This window comes from Oncorhynchus tshawytscha, linkage group LG25, assembly GCF_018296145.1.
Source record: "Oncorhynchus tshawytscha isolate Ot180627B linkage group LG25, Otsh_v2.0, whole genome shotgun sequence".
Classification (NCBI taxonomy): domain Eukaryota; kingdom Metazoa; phylum Chordata; class Actinopteri; order Salmoniformes; family Salmonidae; genus Oncorhynchus; species Oncorhynchus tshawytscha.
The window spans coordinates 29,935,092-29,962,075 of NC_056453.1; the positions used below are offsets into that span (position 1 = coordinate 29,935,092).

General features: G+C 41.9%; 1 protein-coding gene across 1 annotated transcript in view; it reads left to right on the forward strand.

Annotated features, from left to right (window-relative positions):
• Positions 1 to 11,550: 11,550 nt before the first annotated feature.
• Positions 11,551 to 26,984, forward strand: part of LOC112224598 (protein phosphatase 1 regulatory subunit 21) — a 29,073-nt gene continuing 13,639 nt past the window's right edge. The window contains exons 1-10 of the mRNA XM_024388242.2: positions 11,551 to 11,864; positions 13,425 to 13,493; positions 13,670 to 13,816; positions 14,188 to 14,292; positions 20,076 to 20,240; positions 20,473 to 20,531; positions 21,894 to 21,988; positions 24,186 to 24,238; positions 25,945 to 26,094; positions 26,789 to 26,979. Of these exons, the coding sequence (XP_024244010.1) occupies positions 11,811 to 11,864; positions 13,425 to 13,493; positions 13,670 to 13,816; positions 14,188 to 14,292; positions 20,076 to 20,240; positions 20,473 to 20,531; positions 21,894 to 21,988; positions 24,186 to 24,238; positions 25,945 to 26,094; positions 26,789 to 26,979 (1,088 nt within the window). The 5' untranslated portion in view covers positions 11,551 to 11,810. The remainder of the gene's footprint in view (positions 11,865 to 13,424; positions 13,494 to 13,669; positions 13,817 to 14,187; positions 14,293 to 20,075; positions 20,241 to 20,472; positions 20,532 to 21,893; positions 21,989 to 24,185; positions 24,239 to 25,944; positions 26,095 to 26,788; positions 26,980 to 26,984) is intronic.

Consider the following 26,984-nt stretch of genomic DNA (forward strand, 5'->3'; position numbering starts at 1 on the left):
ACACACACACACACACACACACACACACACACACACACACACACAACACACATGTGAACACACACACACACACACACAACACACACACACACACACACACACACACACACACACACACACACACACACACACACACACACACACACACACACACACACACACACACACACACACACACACACACACACACACACCAGCCCAGCTGGAGTGTACTGATGCCCCTCCCCACCCATGCACACCCTGCCTACAGCTTCCTGTGCACTATACTGTCACCATGGAAATGGTGGGAAACTGTCACATTGTCAGAGGGCATAATAGCATTTTTGTTTTTACTCACTGCTTCTATATGTCCCCCAATCCCTCTTTCAAGGCATCCTATAATTATATAAGTAAATAAGCTTTTTAAAAATATATATAATCTGCCTGATAATGGCAAAAGCAGTCAGGCAGACCTTCCAATGCCCCCCATTTTATGAGAGTGTAGTAACTGTAGTTTGCAGGATCAAGATCACAAGTCTAACAAAGTACCAGCTACCCACCTGTGCTAACCATCAAAACAGAAATCTATTTGAAAGGGCTTATTACGTTTGAATAGAAATCCTAAGTGGCCGTTTCATAGCCTGGGTTATGTAGCCTACATTTTCAGGACCCTGTCACTCAGGGTCCTGTGTCCATAAAATCACAGTGGATGGAAAATGCATGATGATTTGAGGTCAGCTCCCTCACTGACTAGGAAGGAGGAAGTAAAGAATAGACTACTATGCTATTTCTGACCTAATTTCCACTCTCTGTATTATTGTGAGAAACCCAGAGAAAATATTGTGAGACAGCACCACCATGTGGCTTGTTAAAGAAATGCAATCATGCGTGCGTGCGTGCGTGTGTGTGTGTGTGTGTGTGTGTGATGGATGCTCCATCAGAAATCCTACTGTTGGTCAATTAGTCACGGAGGTCTGATATATGAACACACTGCGTGTGTCCTAAATGAAAGTATATCCCCTATGTGGTCTACTACTTTTGGCCAGAGCCATTAGGGCTGCCTGTGTGACCCTGAACAAGGGCTTGTCTGACTAGCCCAGGGCCCCGTTGGCACAGCCTTTATTGTTCATAACAGCCCTGTGTGTGTATGTACTAGGCGCATCCGTGCGTGTGCTCATGCGTGTGTGTGTGAGCGAGAGACAGAGAGGGTCTGTGTGTGCGTGTCTGCCGCAAGCAGTGGCCTCTCCTCTTCTCCCCGCTGACTGACTCAATTCAGTTCACTAGAAATCAGAGCAGCGGTTTAGGCTCCCCCCTATCCTACATGGCCCTAGCAACCACGCCACGCCAACAGTTACCAGGCAACCAGAGAGCTGGAGCCACTGGCTTCACAGTAGTGTAGTGTGTGCATGTGTGTGTGTGTGTGTGAAAGAGAGAGAGAGAGAGAGAGAGAGAGAGTGTGAGAGAGAGAGAAAGAGAGAGAGAGAGAGAAAGAGAGAGAGAGAGAAAGAGAGAGAGAGAGAGAGAGAGAGAGAGAGAGAGAGAGAGAGCAGAATATGGTTTATGATAGCTTCATGCGTTACAGCATTATCATCTCGGAATAGAAACTGGGCAATAGAGGATTATTTAAATCTATCAACAAATGAGATTTTAGAAAAAAATGTAGAGATTATGGGACATAGCCTTGACGAAATTTGCCCAAAAGAGGAAGCATGGGACAACAGCCTTTCCACATTAAAATATAGCTGATTTTAAAAATGTGATTCATTTTTTTTTGTGATTCATTCACAAAGACCATCCCTGACATTAAAAAAAACACAGACAAGCATGCTTTTCTCGTAGGTGTAGCTACTCTTCCAACCGTTAGAGGTCATCATTACCCAATTTCACCCCATTTATTTTGCTTTGATGTTGGAGGAGTCACTATAGAGTCATTATAGTCACAGCGGCCTTTCACAGGTTTGCTGATGGTTCAGGATTTAGTGATTGCTATGACCTGGCTTTTTGTTCTAACTCACCTGTTTTGTATTCTAGGGACTCTATTGACTATAGACCCTAGTTTTATGGACACGCAATCGATTGTTTGTCCTGTACAGTGCTATATTTGTATTTATAACCCGGGTAGTTTGGCTCCTGGATGCTGATTGGCTGAAAGCTCTGGTATATCAGACCATATACCACAATTTAAGACACATTTTTTTACTGTTCTAATTTAATTGGTAATCAGCTTATAATAGCAATAAGGCACCTCAGGGGTTTGTGACATATGGCCAATATACCACACCCCCTCGTACCTTATAGTTTAAGTATAGAAGGTTTGGCTGACAACTTCACGAAAATGGTCGTTATGATTCTGAATGGTCAGATAGCTAGCAACAATGAAAATAAGATGCCATGTTGGGAATCGTAGGTGGCTCGCTTCAGCTCGTATCTTATTATTGAGCCCCACAGTGGACACGCCATAATACCCATAAAACCTAGCGGTCAAACACAGAAATAGTTCCAATCATTTTTCCACCATTCATTTTATCCATTTGGGATTTTAAAAACACTTCAAACAAGGGCTATGTTTCGTGTAGGCTTACCCTGGTGTGACGTTTACATAACCTTGTAACTTTTATCAGAATATTCGCCTCTATTTTTTCCCCCTGTTTTTTTCAAAGAAGCTATATAGCTAGCAACCTACCTAGATGATATAATGGGCAACATACTCGTACTTTTCCAGAGCCTCTTCTCCTTCAGCCAGTGGAGGTTTTATTTAATCGCTTATCATTTCTGCCAACTATATGAACAAGGTGAAATCTATTTCAATTCATGGTGTCCGAATGCAGTGCTGGATTAAATCAATTCAGAACTAACTTGTTGACACGTTCTGTTATAGATTCATGGCAAATGAACTCATTTCAGAATGTATCCATAATCATGAATGAATAAGCATATTTATTTAACAAGAATACACCTAGTCACACATCAATCACATGAACTCCAACAATTACCTTGTTTTAAAGAAATCAAAATAGTAAACAATGCATGCATGTGCCTTTTATACACAACATATAAACATCTGAATAAGTAAACATTAAATGATTTATTCATCAATGCCACAAACCTGGAACATCGAAGAGCACCATATAAACTATTATCACTGTCCAAGAACGCACAGATTCTTCTGCATTTCCATTTTAGGATTTAGACCAGCAACAAATAACAAAATGTAAAACAGCATATTGTAATTTCGGTGGGTGAGTTACAAATGGAAAATGGATGCGTAAGGTAGGTTTTATAGAAAATACAAGGTCAACTCCAGCTGAATGAGAAACACTTAGACTCAAAACAAGGAAGCTATGCCTAAAACAAGGAAGCTATGCCTAAAACAAGGAAGCTATGCCTAAAACAAGGAAGCTATGCCTAAAACAAGGAAGCTATGCCTAAAACAAGGAAGCTATGCCTAAAACAAGGAAGCAATGCCTAAAACAAGGAAGCTATGCATAAAACAAGGACGCTATGCCTAAAACAAGGAAGCTATGCCTAAAACAAGGAAGCTATGCCTAAAACAAGGAAGCTATGCCTAAAACAAGGAAGCTATGCCTAAAACAAGGAAGCTATGCCTAAAACAAGGAAACTATGCCTAAAACAAGGAAGCTATGCCTAAAACAAGGAAGCTATGCCTAAAACAAGGAAGCTATGCCTAAAACAAGGAAGCTATGCCTAAAACAAGGAAGCTACACCCATTTTGTTGAAAAAAAAGGTAGCAAGAACAGTACACCACAATACTTTTAAACGTGTTATTGAGTCTAGATGATATGAAATCAGGAGAAGATCAAGTGAAGGAAGCAGCATAGGAAAAATGGGTGAAGGTAGGGTAGGTTTATGGAGATAAGATGGATAGTTAGAAAGTGTCCGAAGTTGAGGGACCATGGAGCATAAAAGGCATAGTGTGGAATAAGGGGTAGCTAGAGAGATGGTTGGCCATGGAATAAACATAAAATAGGGTGCAAGTGTGCTTCTGCACGCCTTTCAGGTCGTAGTCGCAAATATCTGGCCCATGTCTAGTTATACTCGGGGTCTCAGCGTGTGTCCCTTGACGTCATTCCAACTCAGTTGCAGCATTTAAATCGTGGTCATAGTGTGTCTGGGAATCACCACATTAAAGACTATTTCCACAAATTGAGCCATAGACAATACAATTTAAGCATTGAGGACAGCATTTTGTTTACAACATGGTGGTTTACACTATATCTACTGCGGGTGAATGATGGAAGAATCTTACCCCAGCTGTAGGTCCATTTGAGTGTGTGGTCCCTTAGGCCTGCACATCAACCAGTACTGGGACCACTGGAGACTTGGGATGCTTGCTCTCAAAGTAGTTGGGGCGGCAGGGACTAGTAACCGGAAGGTTGCAAGTTCAAACCCCCGAGCTGACAAGGTACAAATCTGTCGTTCTGCCCCTGAACAGGCAGTTAACCCACTGTTCCTAGGCCGTCATTGAAAATAAGAATTTGTTCTTAACTGACTTGCCTAGTTAAATAAAATTAAAATAAATAAAATAAAATAAAAAGTACTACTTGAATGTCTTCGGGTCTGCATTTATAAAGGTCAAGTACAAAATGAAGGAAGTTAACAATGTGGCTTAGATTGACTTCAAAGTTGACATAAATGATAAACTAAGCAATAAAATGCAACAAACTACTGCACATATGAAAGACTACCACACAGGCCAGTACAATAGACTACACATGGAGAGGAACCTAAAAGGTACATACAGTACCAACAGTACTACTCACCTGACAGACAGGGCAGGTATGGACCAGTGCTGCCTTGGCTGGAGTCTTCTGGTTCGCAGCTGCTCCCTCCATCTTAGCAGCCATGGCCACGGCATCAGTCAAGAAGTTCAACTTTAAATTGAGAGTGGAGTATGTATTATACAGTACCAGTCAATAGTTTGGACACAACTACTCATTCAAGTGTTTTTCTTTACATTGTAGAATAATAGTGAAGACATCAAAACTATGAAATAACTCATATGGAATCACGTATTAACCAAAAAAAGTGTTAAATCAAATTAGATTTTAGATTCTTCAAAGTAGCCACCCTTTCCATTGATGACAGCTTTGCACTCTTGGCATTTTCTACAACCAGCTTCACTTGAAATGCTTTTCCAACAGTCTTGAAGGACTTCCTACATATGATGAGCACTTGTTGGCGGCTTTTCCTTCACTCTGCGGTCCAACTCATCCCAAACCATCTCAATCGGTTGGAGGCCAGGTCATCTGATGCAGCACTCCATCACTCTCCTTCTTGGTCAAATAGCCCTTACACAGCCTGGATATGTGATGGGTCATTGTCTTGTTGAAAAACAAATGATAGTCCCACTAAGCCCAAATCAGATGGGATGGCGTATCGCTGCAGAATACTGTGGTAGCCGTGCTGGTTAAGTGTGCCTTGAATTCTAAATAAATCACAGACAGTGTCACCAGCAAAGCACCCCCACACCCTCACACATCCTCCTCCATGCTTCACGGTGGGAACCACACATGCAGAGATCATCCGTTCACCTACACTGCATCACAAAGATACATCGGTTGGAACCAAAAATCTCAAATTTGGACATTGCCTTGATTCGACAATCTCGTTCAGATCATCAAGGCTCTGGTGATTGACGTGAATCTTGAGACAGGCATTTATAGTTCTATATGATCGCCACATTAGCATATAATTAGCATTTTTTTTGTGTGGGTGGGGGGAAATCCCGGCGAATATATTGAAAAAAGTCACCTTGTCCGAGAGAGATTTACATGGTTATCAAAACATCATACCAGGGTGTTAAGGGATTTTTTAATCAATAATGACTAAATTATGTATACATTTCAATCAGAACTATGACTAAACAGAATAATATTATGTTACTGTATGGATGTATGAATCTTATTATAATCTTAGTACTGAATATAATGTGTGTAATTATAATCAAGAATTAGAACAAAGACTGTCTGTTCCTTGGTAGAAACGAATGAAGTTATCGTCAGACTGGCTAGAATGCTTATCTACACAGGGAGAGGAGAGACCTTGGGCTGGTAGTAAATTATCTAACGGGTGGTGGACGATGTGGGAAGGCTTGTGAACTATACTGCCATTGTATTGGAGTGTTTAGTTTATAACCTGTTGTAAATTGTACCATGATGTGTACTCTTGAGAATAAACGCTATTGATTGATTTTGAGACTGGCCTCTGTCCATTTTATGCAAATAAGTATCTTACAAATTCTTAGGAATGGGCAGAGAGATTCATTGAATTGGTTAATAAAGATATAGGAATCTAATTCCTTTAACACAGGGTAAGACTACATGAAACACAGCCCTTATTTGAAGTGTTTCTAAAATCCAAAATGGATCAAATGAATGGTGAAAAACCGATTGGAACCATTTCCGTGTTTGACCACTAGGTTTTATGGGTATTATGATACTGTGGTAGTCTATTGATACTATGTCTTGTTTTGAGGTGTTATGACTGATTTCATGTCTATGCTAATATGGTCCAAATGTGCTCGCTAGCTAACCAACAACTATAATGATGTATTTGAGAGACAACAAGTGTTCATTGTGCAAATGTATTTATGTAAAAAATATATAGTTTCCACGTTGTTAACAATCTAAGCCAATCCCTTTTGCTCCATAGCTGCGCACAGCATCTGTTTTGTTGCTAAACACATCAACCAATAATCTACACAAAAATGTGTTCTTCTTTATTTGACCTTGTAAAAAAATGTAAAACCCAAATTGTATTCAAATGTCACAGATGTGAACAAATATGAATCATAGTTCATTTATAGACAAACATTTGTCATATATCATGTAGATTAATAATACAGGGACGTCCCAAGGATCCCGGATTCCCCGTTCATATACAGTGCACCCGGAAAGTATTCAGACTCTTTCCACATTCTGTTACATTACATCTTTATTCTAAAATTGATTCATTAAATAATGTTCCTCATAAATCTTTAAACAATACCCCATAATGACAAAGCAAAAACTTGTTCTTAGAAATGTTTGCAAATTAAACATTTACATAAGTATTCAGACTCTTTGCTATGAGACTCAAAATTGAGCTCAGGTGCATCCTGTTTCCATGGATCATCCTTGAGATGTTTCTACAACTTGATTGGAGTTCAGCTGCGGCAAATTCATTTGATTGGACATGATTTAGAAAGACACACACCTCTCTATATATGTCTATATAAAGGTCCCATTGTTGACCGTGCATGTCAGAACAAAAACCAAGCCATGAGATCAAAGGAGTCATCCGTAGAGCTCCGAGACAGGACTGTGTCGAGGCACAGAACTGGGGTAGGGTAGGAAAACATGTCTGCAGCATTGAAGGTCCCCAAGAACACAGTGGCCTCCATCATTCTTAAGTTTGGGACCACCAAGACTCTTCCCACCCAGTCAAACTGATCAATCTGGGGAGAAGGGCCTTGGTCAGGGAGGTGATCAAGAACCCGATGGTCACTCTGACATACAGTTGAAGTCGGAAGCTTACATACACCTTAGTCAAATACATTTAAACTCAGTTGTTCACAATTCCTGACATTTAATCAGAGTAAAACGTCCCTGTCTTAGGTCAGTTAGGATCACCACTTTATTTTAAGAATGTGAAATGTCAGAATAATAGTCGAGAGAATGATTTATTTCAGCTTTTATTTATTTCATCACATTCCCAGTGGGTCAGAAGTTTACATACACTGAATTAGTATTTGGTAGCATTGCCTTTAAATTGTTTAACTTGGGTCAAACGTTTCGGGTAGCCTTCCACAAGCTTCCCACAATAAGTTGGGTGAATTTTGGCCCATTCCTCCTGACAGAGCTGGTGTAACTGAGTCAGGTTAGTAGGCCTCCTTGCTCGCACACACTTTTTAAGTTCTGCCAACAAATTTTCTATGGGATTGAGGTCAGGGCTTTGTGATGGCCACTCCAATACCTTGACTTTGCTGTCCTTAAGCCATTTTGCCACAACTTTGGAAGTATGCTTGGGGTCATTGTCCATTTGGAAGACCCGTTTGCGACCAAGCTTTAACTTCATGACTGATGTCTTGAGATGTTGCTTCAATATATCCACATAATTGTACTTCTTCATGATGCCATCTATTTTGTGAAGTGCACCAGTCCCTCCTGCAGCAAAGCACCCCAACAACATGATGCTGCCACCACCATGCTTCACCGTAGGGGTGGTGCCAGATATGATGCTTGGCATTCAGGCCAAAGAGTTTAATATTGGTTTCATAAGACCAGAGAATCTTGTTTCTCAGGGTCTAAGAGTCTTTAGGTGCCTTTTGGCAAACTCCAAGCGGGCTGTCATTTAACTGAGAAGTGCCTTTAACTGAGAAGTGGTTTCCATCTGGTCACTCTACCATGAAAGCTTAATTGGTGGAGTGCTGCAGAGATGGGAAAACCTTCCAGAAGGACAACAATCTCCACAGAGGAACTCTGGAGCTCTGTCAGAGTAACCATCGGGTTCTTGGTCACCTCCCTGAACAAGGCTCTTCTCCCCCGGTTGCTCAGTTTGGAAACCGCAAGCTGGATCCCTTTTTATAGATCTAGATTACATGGTTACATTCAAGACAAGGTCGTTGTCATTGATCTGTTGTCAGCAGTGTAGGCTGTGTATTATAAATGATTGGGGTAATAATGTCTCGAGTCATAAAGTGTAGTAGAAGGGGATGCAATGTTTATCAAAAGGCCACATTTTTCACTGCTAAGGAAAGAAACTTCTCTGATATAGCCAATGCTGGTCATTTAACATCCAAACATATGCCACTACATGCTCATTAATAGCCTACATTGTGACTATCCCATCTATTCACAACATTAGGAATAGTAGTTTTACACAAGGCTGCAAATGCGATCATAGATGCATGTAATACTTTGTTATAAAGGTGCAGATTTATGGTGAAAAAAATTGCTTCCCAAAACGTGAAACTCACGTGACACATGCTAATAGGTACACTATAGTCTATCTAGCTGGCTAATTTAATGTTGTTGTTAACACCTGGTTAGAATAACAGCTAAACTCAAAATTGATCAGATTAGACTAACCAGTGATGTACTGAAGGCTGTCTGGATTCGGGTCTAGACGGGTAAAAACGTTTTCATTTTTCCGACAGTTCTTGAGACTTATTTTGTATTTTTTTCACCTTTATTTAACCAGGTAGGCCAGATGAGAACAAGTTCTCATTTACAACTGCGACCTGGCCATGATAAAGCAAAGCAGTGCGACAAAAGAATAACACATAGTTACACATAAACAAACATACAGTCAATAACACAATAGAAAAATCTATGTACAGTGTGTGTAAATGTAGAAGAGTAGGGAGGTAGGGCAATAAATAGGCCATAGAGGTGAAATAATTACAATTTAGCATTAACACTGGAGTGATAGATGTGCAGATGATGATGTGCATGTAGAGATACTGGGGTGCAAAAGAGCAAGAGGGTAAGTAATAATATGGGGATGAGGTAGTTGGGTGTGCTATTTACAGATTGGCTGTGTACAGGCACAGTGATCGGTAAGCTGCTCTGACAGCTGATACTTAAAGTTAGAGAGGAAGATATAAGACTCCAGCTTCAGAGATTTTTGCAACTTGTTCCAGTCATTGGCAGCAGAGAACTGGAAGGAAACGCGGCCAAAGTAAGTGTTGGCTTTGGGGATGACCAGTGAAATATACCTGCTGGAGCGCGTGCTATCTCCTTGTCACCAATGGTTGCAGGGAATCTGTAAAAAAAATATATCCTCATTGTCTTTCCTGTTGGAGCAGGAAAATACTGAACAGAACATGACCATGGTGATGAATCAACTAGTTTAAGGCACCATTATCAAGTAGTTTGTGGTAGTCACTCAGCTGTTGTCGGATTAATTCATGTGGTCTTCCAACATGGCCACCAGGAGGCGTCGTACGTCAACTGCAAGTCCTCTATAGTTTCCATTTACCTTATCTTGGAACACTTTTCAGAAGGACCTAAAACTAGATAATTTTACTCTGATTGATGATTTTAAATCCCAGATTGGAGGGCTGCTGACCACAAATTGCACATGTATTTAAACTTGCTCTTTTAACTTGTTTTATGCACTTTGCGCATTTTTAACTTGCATTCATTGTTATGTTTTATGGTTTGTTTTGTCTCATGCGTATACTAAATGCAACATTTCTGTTGGATGTATTTTAAACATGTATTTCACTGGAGTATTTTGTCATTAACATTACACTGGGCTGAACTACACTCCAATATATTTTGTAACAAGATACTTTTGAGTGCTGTAATTTGTATTTTCAAAATACTTTATGCAATTTTTTATTTTTTGTATTGCAGTTCACAATTTCGTGTCCCCTTCCACCCTGCAATGGTATCAGAAGTCTGACAGCATGCTCAATGTACTACACTGAACAAAAATACAAACGCAATATGTTATGTGTTGGTCCCATGTTTCATGAGGTGAAATAAAAGATCCCAGAAATGTTCCATATGTTCAAAAAGCTTATTTCTCTCAAATATTTTGCTCAAATTAGTTTACATCCCTGTTAGTGAGCATTTCTCCTTTGCAAAGATAATCAATCCACCAGACAGGTGTAACATATCAAGAAGCTGATTAAACAGCATGATCATTACACAGGTGCACCTTGTGATGGGGACAATAAAAGGCCACTCTAAACCGTGCAGTTTTGTCACACAACACAATGCCGTAGATGTCTCAAGTTGAGGGAGCATGCAATTGGCATGCTGACTGCAGGAATGTCTACAGGAATGTCTACAGGAATGTCTACCAGAGCTGTTGCCAGAGAATTTAATGTTAATTTCTCTACTACAAACACGTCAACTTATTCACCTGAAGAATTGATTTCTGCATAGTGCACCTTTTAAGTATTTCATTATTACATTTCAAAATACAATCATTTTGTTGTTCATTTTGATACATTGACCATTATGGTATTTTGTAATTGTATTTTGTGTAATTGAATTTTGGAAGTTTTGCACATCCTTGACTACAGTATATTTATGCTGCTTTCTTGCAGCATAAATCACAGTGTGACCTCTGGTTATATAAATTATAAAGGATTGTAGTTACATGTAGTTATAGTTTCCCTTTACATCGTCTTGGAACACTTTGCAGAAAGACCTGGAACTAGACCAGCACATTTTACACTTTTTGACCACAGTAAAAGTCCAGCAACACTTCCTATGACCTATCTTTTTGTTCAAACTCACCTGATTTATTTTTTAGGGACTCCAGTGAGTAGACTAGACCCTGGTTTTATGGACACACAATCGATAGTTTTCCTGTGCAGTGCTATATGTGTATACTGTATACAGAAATGTGTTATTCTTTATTTGACATTGAAACATGTTTTCGTGGTTCAAATGTCACTTAAATAAGAACAAATATGAATCATTGTTAAGTTATACACAATTATTTTTCATATAATAAAATATACCGTTTATTGATACTTTTCTACTATTACGTGAAGGACTTTTATTTGGAAAATTCACTGACCCGGAAGTGCTTTTTTATTTATTGTTGCTGGATCGTTAGCTTACTAGCTAGCTGAATAACATCCGGCTTTACCACTCAATCAGATTATAGAATAGCTATCCTCCCCTTCCTACATGGCATGAAACTGTTTATCAGTCACTTGCACCAACTGTCATTCAGATAAAGAAACGGCAAGCTAACTCGTCAGTGTACCTGCGCTACAGTAACTAGCCAGTTTATTTTCTCGCGTTAGCTAGCTATTCCATTACATATTGGTTATCCAGCTAACTAGCTTTATTTTTCCTAAAGCAATGGCTGCAGACCTGCAAGCGAAATACACCAAATTGGCCCTGGAGTATTCAAAGGTAAGCAATTATTTGTTGCTCTATCGTTAGCCACAGTTCTTGGCTATTTAATCCGATTGCTGATTCATTCTAACTAACGTGCAAGGTACACTACCAAAAGTATGTGGACACCTGCTCGTCGAAAATCTCATTCCAAAATCATGGGCATTAATATGGAGTTGAGCCCCCTTTCGCTGCTATAACAGCCTCCACTCTTCTGAGAAGGCTTTCTACTAGATATTGGAGCATTGCTGCGGGACTTGCTTCCATTCAGCCACGAGCATTAGTGAGGTCGGCACTGATGTTGGGCGATTAGGCCTGGTTTGCAGTTGGTGTATCAATTCATCCCAAAGGTGTTCGATGGGGTTGATGTCAGGGCTCTGTGCAGGCCAGTCAAGTTCTTCCACACTGATCTAAAAAAATATTTCTGTATGGACCTCGCTTTGTGCACAGGGGCATTGTCATGCTGAAACAAGAAAGGGCCTTCCCCAAACTGTTGCCGCAAAGTTGGAAGCACAGAACCATCTAGAATGTCATTCATTGTATGCTCTAGCATTAAGATTTCCCTTCACTGGAACTAAGGGGCATAGCCTGAACCATTATTCCTCCTCCACCAACCTAAAAAATAAAAGGTGCTGTCCAAAGTATCTAGCTCGATCTGTTTCCAATCAAGTTCCTTTTCAGGGTGTCACTAGTCACCCTCCTGGGTGTATTGTCAAGTATAGAGAGAGCAGCCCATTAATAGGTTGATTTGTGTTTGTGATAATCGAAGGCAATATTTGGTGTCTTTACTGCACTGTTTACTATGAACATGAACTGTGTACAGTAAGGGATGTAGCTAACTGCTGTCAATCATTCAAAACAATCTCATAGTGAACATTATTTTGGTTGGTTTCTTCATTCTATGATTTAGCCTAGGTCACTGCCTGATATGTCAGCTGACACTCACAATGTGTCTGTCTTTTATGACAAAGGGAGGAGGGTAGGCCAGAACAGAAGCCACCCTTCTCTAAACAATACAATGTTACATAGCCTGAGTAAAACACGGGCAGCCATGTTCTTCAAATCCCCTATCATACGTTAGGTAGAAAATGGATTGGTTTCCATGTCAATAGTACCCATCCTAAAAACCCTTTTTAGGCATTATTAAAATAAATGTCAGGTAGACTGACTAGCTTTGGTTAATATAAGAACCATTCTCCTGACCAACACTGTCAGTTGACAGGCAGTGAATGGAATGCATGGTGTTTCCTGTCTGACTGTTGTAAAACCATAGCTCCCCGCTGGCCAATATCCTGTTATTTCTATTTTCCATTAAATATGGGGTGTAGTTTCCCAATAAGCAGCAACATTCACCCAACCTTCAGAAATGTTAGTGCAGTCATGCATTGCAGTTATCCATATATATTTGATGATTTAACAATATGTCTCACACAAAATAAATCCATAAAATAGCTATGTTGCTTTGCTTAGAAGCCAAAGGCTGAGGCAATACTGTAAATTTGGCCAGTTTGGTCTTTAGAGGTGGTGTGTCTGCAGTAGACCTACAGCTCAGTGTCTATACTCTCCATGTCTCCATAGCTCCGGGCACAGAACCAGGTCTTGAAGAAAGGTGTGGTAGATGAGCAGGCCAGCTCCACCTCTCTTAAGGTACAGAACCATTCAGAGCCCTCTGGAATAGGGTTTCAAAATTCCAATTTCCAATCCTGGTTGGAGGAAATAATCAGGAAGGGAATCCTCCAACCAGTAATTCTGAAAAACCTGGGAATTTTGGGTGATATACTTTAAAATCACTGAGCGTCTTCTCCTCCATACCGACACTACAGGATCAGGTGAAGCAGCGAGAACAGAGCCTGAGGAAGGTGGAGCAGGAGATGGACAGTCTCACCTTCAGGAACCAGCAGCTGGCTAAGAGAGTAGAGCTGCTGCAAGAGGAGCTGGCTGCCAGCGAGGCCAAGGGCAAGAAGAGCAAGGTAGACAGACAGTGGTCCTCTGTAGCTCAGTTGGTAAAGCATGGCTCTTGCAACGACCGGATTGTTGGTACGATTTCCGGGACCACCCCTGCGTAAAATGTATGCACGCATGACTATAGCTTTGGATAAAGGCAACTGCTAAAATGGCAGTATATTAGACTGGGAGGCAGGTGCACCCCACAATCAGACATGTCATAGTTCAACAGGCTTACCTTGCTCTCCTTCTACCTTTGATCATGTTTGAGATCAGTTTAAGCAAGGCGAAGTGCAGAATCACTCATCTCGATCACATAATGAGTTAATTTGGGATGCAAGGTGATTTGTCGATCAGTGATTGGTGTAGTCGATCTCAGACACTTTCTCTTCACCAGAACAAAGGGGACTCCCCGTCCCAACAGGGCTTGCAGCAGACCCAGAGTGTGTTTGATGAGGACCTGCAGAAGAAGATCCAGGAGAACGAGAGGCTTCACATCCAGGTATGTCTGTGTCTGAGACATGGGAGTGTATACAATGAATTTGGGAAGTATTCAGACCCCTTCCCTTTCTCCACATTTTGTTACGTTACAGCCTTATTCTACAATGGGTTTAAAAAAAAAAAAGAATCCTCATCAATCTACACACAATACCCCATCATAACAAAGCAAATACAAGTTTTTAGAATTAAAACAGTAATACCTTATTTACCTAATTATTGAGACCCTTTGCTATGAGACTTGAAATTGAGGTCAGGTGCATCCTGTTTCCATTGATCATCCTTGAGATTTCTACATCTTTATTGGAGACCACCTGTGGTAAATTCAGTTGATATGACATGATTTGGGAAGGCACACAGTTGTCTATATAAGGTCCCACAGTTGACAGTGCATTTCAGAGCAAAAACCAAGCCATGAGGTCAAAGGCATTGTCCGTAGAGCTCCAAGACAGGATTGTGTCGAGGCACAGATCTGGGGAAGGGTACCAAAAAATGTCTACAGCATTGAAGGTCCAGTGACCTCCATCATTCTTAAATGGAAGAAGTTTGGAACCACCAAGACTCTTCCTAGAGCTGGCTGCCCACCAAAGTGAGCAATTGGGGGACAAGGGCATTGTTCAGAGAGGTGACCACGAACCCGATGGTCACTCTGACAGAGCTCTAAAGTTCCTCTCTGGAGATGGGAGAACCTTCCAGAAGGACAACCATCTCTGCAGCACTCCACCAATCAGGCCTTTATGACATATTCAATCGATGCCTATCCCAGTCTGCTGTTCCCACATGCTTCAAGAGGGCCACAATTGTTCCTGTTCCCAAGAAAGCTAAGGTAACTGAGCTAAACGACTACCGCCCTGTAGCACTCACCTCCATCATCATGAAGTGCTTTGAGAGACTAGTCAAGGACCATATCACCTCCACCCTACCTGACACCCTAGACCCACTCCAATTTGCTTACCGCCCAAATAGGTCCACAGACGATGCAATCTCAACCACACTGCACACTGCCCTAACCCATCTGGACAAATCAAATCAAATCAAATCAAATTTTATTTGTCACATACACATGGTTAGCAGATGTTAATGCGAGTGTAGCGAAATGCTTGTGCTTCTAGTTCCGACAATGCAGTAATAACGAGCAAGTAATCTAACTAACAATTCCAAAAAAAACTACTGTCATACACAGTGTAAGGGGATAAAGAATATGTACATAGGGATATATGAATGAGTGATGGTACAGAGCAGCATAGGCAAGATACAGTAGATGATATCGAGTACAATATATACATATGAGATAAGTATGTAAACCAAGTGGCATAGTTAAGTGGCTAGTGATACATGTATTACATAAGGATGCAGTCGATGATATAGAGTACAGTATCAACGTATGCATATGAGATGAACAATGTAGGGTAAGTAACATTATATAAGGTAGCATTGTTTAAAGTGGCTAGTGATATATTTACATCATTTCCCATCAATTCCCATGATTAAAGTGGCTGGAGTAGAGTCAGTGTCATTGACAGTGTGTTGGCAGTAGCCACTCAATGTTAGTGGTGGCTGTTTAACAGTCTGATGGCCTTGAGATAGAAGCTGTTTTTCAGTCTCTCGGTCCCAGCTTTGATGCACCTGTACTGACCTCGCCTTCTGGATGGCAGCGGGGTGAACAGGCAGTGGCTCGGGTGGTTGATGTCCTTGATGATCTTTGTGGCCTTCCTGTAGCATCGGGTGGTGTAGGTGTCCTGGAGGGCAGGTAGTTTGCCCCCGGTGATGCGTTGTGGAATGAGGAATACCTATGTGAGAATGCTGTTCATCGACTACAGCTCAGCATTTAACACCATAGTACCCTCCAAACTCGTCATCAAGCTCGAGACCCTGGGTCTCGACCCCGCCCTGTGCAACTGGGTACTGGACTTCCTGACGGACCACCCCCAGGTGGTGAGGGTAGGTAACAACATCTCTACCCCGCTGATCCTCAACACTGGGGCCCCACAAGGGTGCGTTCTGAGCCCTCTCCTGTACTCCCTGTTCACCCACGACTGCGTGGCCACGCACGCCTCCAACTCAATCATCAAGTTTGTGGACGACACAACAGTGGTAGGCTTGATTACCAACAACGACGAGACGGCCTACAGGGAGGAGGTGAGGGCCCTCGGAGTGTGGTGTCAGGAAAATAACCTCACACTCAACGTCAACAAAACTAAGGAGATGATTGTGGACTTCAGGAAACAGCAGAGGGAACACCCCCCTATCCACATCGATGGAACAGTAGTGGAGAGGGTAGTAAGTTTTAAGTTCCTCGGCATACACATCACAGACAAACTGAATTGGTCCACCCACACAGACCGCATCGTGAAGAAGGCGCAGCAGCGCCTCTTCAACCTCAGGAGGCTGAAGAAATTCGGCTTGTCACCAAAAGCACTCACAAACTTCTACAGATGCACAATTGAGAGCATCCTGCCGGGCTGTATCACCGCCTTGTACGGCAACTGCTCCGCCCGCAACCGTAAGGCTCTCCAGAGGGTAGTGAGGTCTGAACAACACATCACCAGGGGCAAACTACCTGCCCTCCAGGACACCTACACCACCCGATGTCACAGGAAGGCCATAAAGATCATCAAGGACAACAACCACCCGAGCCACTGCCTGTTCACCCCGCTATCATCCAGAAGGCGAGGTCAGTACAGGTGCATCAAAGCAGGGACCGAGAGACTGAAAAACAGCTTCTATCTCAAGGCCAGCAGACTGTTAAACAGCAACCACTAACATTGAGTGGCTGCTGCCAACACACTGACTCAACTCCAGCCACTTTAATAATGGGAATGGATGTAAAATATATCACTAGCCACTTTAAACAATGCTACTTAATATAATGTTTACATACATTACATTATTTATCTCATATGTATACGTATATACTGTACTCTATCATCTACTGCATCTATGTAATACATGTATCACTAGCCACTTTAAACTATGCCACTTTGTTTACATACTCATCTCATATGTATATACTGTACTCGATACCATCTACTGCATCTTGCCTATGCCGCTCTGTACCATCACTCATTCATATATCTTTATGTACATATTCTTTATCCCTTTACACTTATGTGTATAAGGTAGTAGTTTTGGAATTGTTAGCTAGATTACTTGTTGGTTATTACTGCATTGTCGGAACTAGAAGCACAAGCATTTCACTACACTCGCATTAACATCTGCTAACCATGTGTATGTGACAAATAACATTTGATTTGATTTTATGGTAGAGTGGCCAGATGGAAGCCACTTCTCAGTAAAAGGCACATGACAGCCCACTTGGAGTTTGCCCAAAGGCATTTAAAGGACACTGAACATGAGAAACAAGATTCTGTGCTCTGATGAAACCAAGATTGAACTCTTTGGCCTGAATGCCAAGCATCACATCTGGAAGAAACCTGGCACCATCCCTACAGTGAAATGTGGTGGCAGCATCATGCTGTGGGGATATTTTTCAGCAGCAAGGACTGGGAGAACCCGATCAAACATCTCAGAAACCTGAAAATAGCTGTGCAGCGACGCACTCCATCCAAACTGACGAGCTTGAGAGGATCTGCAGAGAAGAATGGGAGAACCTCCCCAAATACGCTACGCTACGCTTGTAGCGTCATACCCAAGAAGATTTGAGGCTGTAATCGCTGTCTAAGGTGCTTCAACAAAGTACTGAGTAAAAGGTCTGAATATTTATGTAAATATTTTATTCACATTTTTTATGTGCTTTTGCTAAAATGTCTAAACATGTTTTTACTTTGTCATTATGGGGTATCGTGTGTAGATATATTTTTTTCCCCCTCATCAAACTAATCCATTTTAGAATAAGGCTGTAACGAAACAAAATGTGGAAAAAGTCAAGGGGTCTGAATACTTTCCGAAAGCACTGTATACAGTTGAAGTCTGAACTTTACATACACTTAGGTCGGAGTCATTAAAACTAGTTTTTTAACCACTCCACAAATGTCTTGTTAAACTATAGTTTTGGCAAGTCTGTTAGGACATCTACTTTGTGCATGACACAAGTCTGTTAGGACATCTACTTTGTGCATGACACAAGTCTGTTAGGACATCTACTTTGTGCATGACACAAGTCATTTTTCCAACAATTGTTTACCGACGGATTATTTCACTGTCTCACAATTCCAGTGGGTCAGAAGTTTACATACACTAAGTTGACTGTGCCTTTTAAACAGCTTGGAAAATTCCAGAAAATGATGTCATTGCTTTAGAAGCTTCTGATAGGCTAATTGACATCATTTGAGTCAATTGGAGGTGTACCTGTGGATGTATTTCAAGGCCTACCTTCAAACTCAGTGCCTCTTTGCTTGACATCCTGGGAAAATCACAAGAAATCAGCCTCAGAAATTGTGGACCCACCACAAGTGTAGTTCATCCTTGGGAGCAATTTCCAATTGCCTGAAGGTACCACGTTCACCTGTACAAACAATAGTACATAAGTATAAACACCAAGGGACCACGCAGCCGTCATACCGCTCAGGAAGGAAACGCGTTCTGTCTCCTAGAGATGAACCTACTTTGGTGTGAAAAGTGTAAATCAGTCCCAGAACAACAGCAAAGGACCTTGTGAAGATGCTGGAGGAAACGGGTACACAAGTATCTATATCCACAGTAAAACGAGTCCTATATCGACAAACCTGAAAGGCCGCTCAGCAAGGAAGAAGCCACTGCTCCAAAACCGCCATAAAAAACCCAGACTACGGTTTGCAACTGCACATGGGGACAAAGATCATACTTTTTGGAGAAATGTCCTCTGGTCTGATGAAACAAAAATATAACTGTTTGGCCATAATTACCATAGTTATGTTTGGAGGAAGAAGGGGGATGCTTGCAAGCCGAAGATTACCATCCCAACTGTGAAGCCCGGGGGTGGCAGCATCATGTGGTGGGGGTGCTTTTCTGCAGCAGGGACTGGTGCACTTCACAAAATAGATGGCATCATGAGGATGGAAAATGATGTGGATATATTGAAGCAACATCTCAAGACATCAGTCAGGACGTTAAAGCTTGGTCGCAAATGTGTCTTCCAAATGGACAATGACCCCAAGCATACTTCCAAAGTTGTGGCAAAATGGCTTAAGGACAACAAAGTCAAGGTATTGGAGTGGCCATCACAAAGCCCTGACTTCAATCGTATAGAAAATTTGTGGGCAGAACCGAAAAAGCGTGGGCGAGAAAGGAGGCCTACAAACCAGACTCGGGTACACCAGCTCTGTCATGGGTGAATTTTGGCCCATTCCTCAACTTATTGTGGGAAGCTTGTGGAAGGCTACCTGAAATGTTTGACCCAAATTAAACAATTTCAAGGCAATGCTACCAAATACTAATTGAGTGTATGTTAACTTCTGACCCACTGGGAATGTGATGAAAGAAATAAAAGCTGAAGTCAATCATTCTCTCTGCTATTATTCTGACATTTCACATTCTTAAAAGGAAGTTGTGATCCTAACTGACCTTTTACTAGGATTAAATGTCAGGAATTGTGAAAAATTGAGTTTAAATGTATTTGGCTAAGGTGTACGTAAACTTCCGACTTCAACTGTATGTATGGGCAAGTGTTTACAAAGAGACTACTGGCTTGAATATGTGTACTACATAATGTATTTGATCAGTTGTTTTTGTGTGCTGGTCTGTTCTAGAATGTGTGTCTGAGAATTATATTTTTAGAATTCTTATAAGGTGATGCCCAAAGAAATGTTTAGTCCTTGGTTGGACAATAAAGTTATGTTTTATTCTAAGTTCTATGAGGCTGATGAGCAGCACAAGCAGCAGGAGTCTCAGCTGAAGGTCCAGTTGGAGGAGCTGGAGAGAGACCACGAACAGCACCAGGCCATAGTGGACGGACTCACCTCCAAATACATGGACACTATTGAGAGACTACAGAGTGACAAGGCCAGACTAGAGGTGAGAGGGAGGGGAGGTGGAGAGAGTAGTGGATGTCTCAACTCCAACTACATGGACACTATTGAGAAACGTTAGTGACAAGGTCTGAGTAGAGGTGAGATGGCGAGAGAGACTGCTGGAAGGAGGATGAGGGCAAGTGGGAAGCAACTGAACAAAGGCAAAACTCAATCTTTTGTTATTGGTAAATGATAGAATAGTAATACATGATGCTATTTTCTGTGTCCTCCTACAGGTGAAATCCCAGACTCTGGAGAGGGAAGCTAAAGAGTGCAGAGCTCGGACTGAGGAATGGTAAATAACTTAGATGTACACAGTTAGATATACACTGAGTGTACAAAACATTAGGATCACCTTCCAAATATTGAGTTGCAATCCTTTTGCCATCAGAACAGCCTCAATTTGTTGGGGCATGGATTTGACAAGGTGTTGAAAGCATTCGACAGGGATGCTGGCCCATGTTGACCTCTTTGCGAGGCATTGGAAAACCTGGTCTTTGTGGTTAAAGCTGTGTTTGAAATTCACTGCTGGACTGAGTGACCTTACAATTGTCTGTATGCGTGGGGTACAGAGAGGTGGTCATTCAAAAATCATGTTAACATAATTATTACACACAGTGAGACCATGCAACTTGTGATTTGTTGAGCACATTTTTACTCCTGAATGTAGTTTAGGCTTGCCGTAACAAAGGGGTTGAATACATTTCAGATTTTCATTTTTGATTTAATTTGTGAACATTTCCACTTTGACATTATGGGGTATTTTCACTGGCCTACACACAATCAAAATGTAATCCATTTTAAATTCAGGCTGTAACACAACAAAATGTGGAAACGTCAAGGGTGTGAATACCTTCTGAAGGCCCTGTAGATAATCTTTGATCAGCCTACTGGCCTTACCTACTGAGTTACACTGAGTGTTAAAAACATTAGCAACATCTTCCTAATATTAAGTTGCACTGCATTTTGCCCTCAGAACAGCCTCAATCTGTTGGGGCATGGACTCTACAAGGTGTCCAAAGCATTCCACAGGGATGCTGGCCCATGTTGACTCCAATGCTTCCCACAGTTTAAGTTGGCTGGATGTCCTTTGGGTGGTGGACCATTCTTGATACACACACGAAACTGTTGAGCGTGAAAAACCCGTTGCAGTTCTTGACACACTCAAACCGGAGCACCTGGCACCTACTATCATCCCAGCCAGCCAAACCCTCCCCTAACCCGGACAAAGCTGGGCCAAATGTTCGCCGCCTCATGGGTCTCCCGGTCGGGGCCTGCTGTGACACAGCCCGGGATCAAACACAGATATGTAGTGACGCTTCTAGCGTTGTGATGCAGTGCCTTAGACCGCTGTGCCACTCGGGAGGCCTCATCTACACAGTTTTGAAGTGGATTTAACGGGTGACATCAATAAGGGACCATAGGCTGACCAGGTGCCTCCAAGTGAAAGCTGTGTCATGGAAAGAGCAGGTGATCCTAATGTTTTGTACACTCAGTGTAGATGGAGAATGATTGTATGTATCTGGTAGAGGACTTGTGGTTAACATGATGGAATAATGAGGGTTGTAATAATGTGGATAGGGAAGTATTTAATGTGGTCATTCACCATCTCCTGATTCCTCTACCCTCCCTTCCTCAATCATCCCTCTCTCTCCAGTCAGCAGCAGTTGAGGAAGTGCCAGTCAGAGCTCAACAGACAGGTGAAAAAGAGCAGCATTGTCATCCAAGAGAAAGTGCCCTTCAACGACACCAGTGAGTGCTATGCAACATTTCACTGACCCAGATCATGTTTATTAGGAAGAAAACCGACTGAAAGAGTAAGGGACTACCTGGATTTGTCCAATATGAACTGCTCATTATACATTTTCTGTTGCAGTGTGTGCTCTAATGAACACAACCTTGTAGAAACATCACTGATGATGGTTTATCTATGAGCATGTCTTCCCATTCTAAGACATGACACCCACACATACAGTGCCTTGTGAAAGTATTCGGCCCCCTTGAACTTTGCGACCTTTTGCCACATTTCAGGCTTCAAACATAAAGAGATAAAACTGTATTTTTTTGTGAAGAATCAACAACAAGTGGGACACAATCATGAAGTGGAACGACATTTATTGGATATTTCAAACTTTTTTAACAAATCAAAAACTGAAAAATTGGGCGTGCTAAATTATTCAGCCCCCTTAATTAATACTTTGTAGCGCCACCTTTTGCTGCGATTACAGCTGTAAGTCGCTTGGGGTATGTCTCTATCAGTTTTGCACATCGAGAGACTGAAATTTTTTCCCATTCCTCCTTGCAAAACAGCTCGAGCTCAGTGAGGTTGGATGGAGAGCATTTGTGAACAGCAGTTTTCAGTTCTTTCCACAGATTCTCGATTGGATTCATGTCTGGACTTTGACTTGGCCATTCTAACACCTGGATATGTTTATTTTTGAACCATTCCATTGTAGATTTTGCTTTATGTTTTGGATCATTGTCCTGTTGGAAGACAAATCTCCGTCCCAGTCTCAGGTCTTTTGCAGACTCCATCAGGTTTTCTTCCAGAATGGTCCTGTATTTGGCTCCATCCATTTTCCCATCAATTTTAACCATCTTCCCTGTCCCTGCTGAAGAAAAGCAGGCCCAAACCATGATGCTGCCACCACCATGTTTGACAGTGGGGATGATGTGTTCAGGGTGATGAGCTGTGTTGCTTTTACGCCAAACATAACGTTTTGCATTGTTGCCAAAAAGTTCAATTTTGGTTTCATCTGACCAGAGCACCTTCTTTCACATGTTTGGTGTGTCTCCCAGGTGGCTTGTGGCAAACTTTAAATGACACTTTTTTATGGATATCTTTAAGAAATGGCTTTCTTCTTGCCACTCTTCCATAAAGGCCAGATTTGTGCAATATATGACTGATTGTTGTCCTATGGACAGAGTCTCCCACCTCAGCTGTAGATCTCTGCAGTTCATCCAGAGTGATCATGGGCCTCTTGGCTGCATCTCTGATCAGTCTTCTCCTTGTATGAGCTGAAAGTTTAGAGGGACGGCCAGGTCTTGGTAGATTTGCATTGGTCTGATACTCCTTCCATTTCAATATTATCGCTTGCACAGTGCTCCTTAGGATGTTTAAAGTTTGGGAAATCTTTTTGTATCCAAATCCGGCTTTAAACTTCTTCACAACAGTATCTCGGACCTGCCTGGTGTGTTCCTTGTTCTTCATGATGCTCTCTGCACTTTTAACGGACCTCTGAGACTATCACAGTGCAGGTGCATTTATACGGAGACTTGATTACACACAGGTGGATTGTATTTATCATCATTAGTCATTTAGGTCAACATTGGATCATTCAGAGATCCTCACTGAACTTCTGGAGAGAGTTTGCTGCACTGAAAGTAAAGGGGCTGAATAATTTTGCACGCCCAATTTTTCAGTTTTTGATTTGTTAAAAAAGTTTGAAATATCCAATAAATGTCATTCCACTTCATGATTGTGTCCCACTTGTTGTTGATTCTTCACAAAAAAATACAGTTTTATATCTTTATGTTTGAAGCCTGAAATGTGGCAAAAGGTCGCAAAGTTCAAGGGGGCCGAATACTTTCGCAAGGCACTGTGTATATATATATATGTGTGTGTGTGTGTATGCAGTACTAATGAAATAGAAACGTAATTCAATCTCACTGACGCTGTAAGAGGAAAACTGAAGCACTGTGTAATGTGTCATGCCATGCCACTATAGGTCTGTTTTCCTCAGATGGTTTTCATGCTAAATTAAGGACCGACCTATGACATGCCGCCATTCGGCGCTTTAAAGGCATAGTGCAAGATTTTGGCAATTAAGCACCCAGAGTCAGATGAACTCATGGATACCGTTAGTATGTCTCTGCGTGCAGTTTGAAGGTAGTTTGGCGAGCCGTTGCTCGCAACCTCTCCTTTAAATTTCCCTCCCCTTTTCTCTAGAATTCAGTGACTACAACAGTCTCAACGTTCCACCACACAACAGAAGACACCAGGTGAGAGGAAGTCCTATAGGAGGCATCATCAACAAGATAATTTTTTTTCTTGATTGGATGGTCGGGCCAGAACATCATTACAAATTATTTGTAGACTGCAAATTGATCACAAGAAGCCGAAACTGATATTGGAAAAATTATTATTATTTTTTAACCTTGCTTACAAGGTTTGATATGAACACCTGCTAAATTCAGGTTGAACTATGAACAATATATATCCCACATTGCCCAATGAGCAGCGACGATGCCTGGCTGGGGAGCTGTGAGCAGTGTGATTTAAGTGCTGAAGATACATTTTTAGGAGCACTGCGCACAGGCATACAAGTTGGTCTAAATTACTAAAGTCAACTAGTGAGACTTTGTCCTTGTTTCTTGACAATTTACATTGTTTTGTTTACAAGCTAGGTTGTTTTTCAATGTTGGAGTTTGCTTCAACTTCTAGCGAAGACATTCTCTAGCTCACACAGGCACACTGTCACTAAGCAGTTAAGAAAATGTCTCATCTGTGATATTTAGGTTAAAATATTCGAGTCACAAAAATGTTTCTAATATTGAGCAATATACCACATCACTTCAGTTGTTTTAGAAACATTACAAAGCATGCTCATTCCATTCCATAGTGGTTAGAAGCCCCTTTGGCAGTGATTACAGCATCAAGTCTTCATGGGTATGACGCTACAAGGTAGATTTTCCCATTCTTCTCTGCAGACCCTCTCAAGCTCTGCCAGGTTGGATGGGCATATTTTCAGGTCTCCAGAGATGTTCGATCAGGTTCAAGTCTGGGCTCTGGCTGGGCCTTTCAAGGACATTCAGACACTTGTCCCAAAGCCATTCCTGCATTGTCTTGGCTGTGTGCTTAGGGTCGTTGTCCTGTTGGAAGGTGAACCTTCACCCCAGTCTTAGGTCCTGAGCACTCTGGACCAGGATTTTGTCAAGTATCTCTCTGTACTTTGTTTCGTTCATCTTCGTCTCGATCCTGACTAGTCTCCCAGTCCCTGCCGCAGAAAATATCCCCACATCATGATGCTGCCACCACCATGCTTCACTGTAGGGATGGTGCCAGGTTTCTTCCAGGCGTGACACTTGGCATTCAGGCCAAATAGTTCAATCTTGGTTTCATCAGACCAGAGATTCTTCTTTCTCATGGTCTGAGTCTTTAGGTGCCTTTTGGTGAACTCCAAGCGGGCTGTCATGTGCCTTTTACTGAGGAGTGGCTTCCGTCTGGCCACTCTACCATAAAGGGCTAATTGGTGGAGTGCTGCAGAGGTGGTTGTCCTTCTGGAAGGTTCTCCCATCTCCACAGAGGAGCTCTGAATACTTTCCGAAGGCACTGTATATACACAGTATGTTTTTAATTTGTAAAAAAAAATGTACCTGCCACAGTGGCTGGTGGACCAGAAGGTTAGTTTAAGGCCCAGACGACATATCTCTATTGTGTGTAGGAATACTTTGGAACTGATTTCCCAAATTAAAATCGCTGGTGTTTTTAGACTTGTGTCCCAAAATGTTTTTGCTAAGAGAACTTGGGGGGGCAAAAAAAATCACAGGCCACTAGTTGGGGAACCCTGAACTATAGCATGATCCTGTATTATTGCTTCTTTCCTCATATTTTATAGAATTTTACAGTTAGGGCTCCATCATACGTTGTCATTGTAGATATGTGGTCCAGAGTTTTGGTACTAATTTCTCATTTTCCTGTCCTCTAGTTGAAGGCCCGAGACGTGGCTGGTCAGGCCTTAGGCTTCGTCCAGGACATAGTGGCTGCTCTGTTAAACTTCCACTCCTACACAGAGCAGAGGGTACACATCTACCCTCTGGACTCCTCTATCGAACCCATCTCACCACTCAACCAGAAGGTCAGGGATACACACACACACACACACACACACACACACACACCCACACACACACACCCACACACAGTCTATGCCCTGACATGTTTTTGTCATTTAGCAGATGCTCTAATCCATACGTGTCACTCATTCCAGAGGGCCGAGTGTCTTTGGGTTTTCGCTCCTCCCTTGTACTTGATTGATGAATTTAAAGGTCACTAATTAGTCCTATATACTAGTCGGTGTCCGAGGAAGGCCCCAAAAAATGTCAGACTCCAGTCAACCAAGTCAGACTTCTCTCTGCTACCGCACGTCAAGCGGTACCAGAGCGCCATGTCCCCCCCAAGCCATGAACAATTAATCAACTGCCTCGCTATTGTTATTTTGTTTTTATAATTTTTTAACTTTAGTTTATTTAGTATATATTTTCTTAACTCTTTATTGAACTGCATTGTTGGTTAAAGGCTTGTAAGTAAGCATTTCATGGTAAGGTCTGTTGTATTCAGCACGTGACAAATACAATTTGATTTGATAATTAGTAAGGCACTCACCTCATTGGGTTGTCTAGGGCTTAATTGAAAGCAAAACCAAAAACCCGCAGATGCTCGGCCCTCCGTGGAATGAGTTTGACACCCCTGCTCTTATCCATAGTGACATACAATAAGTGATTTTGGCTGAAGTAGGTAAGATGAACTCTCCTCCGCAATCTTTTCCCCAGTTCTCCCAGTATCTACATGAGAATGCAGCCTATGTGCGCCCCCTGGAGGAAGGACTAGTGCAACTACACCAGAGCATCACAGAGGACACAGTAACCGTGCTGGAGACTGTGGGGAAACTCAAGGACTTTGCTGATCACTTCACCTCCTACACCCACTTTCTGCAGAAGCTTCTACCATACCAGCTCAAAAGGTCAG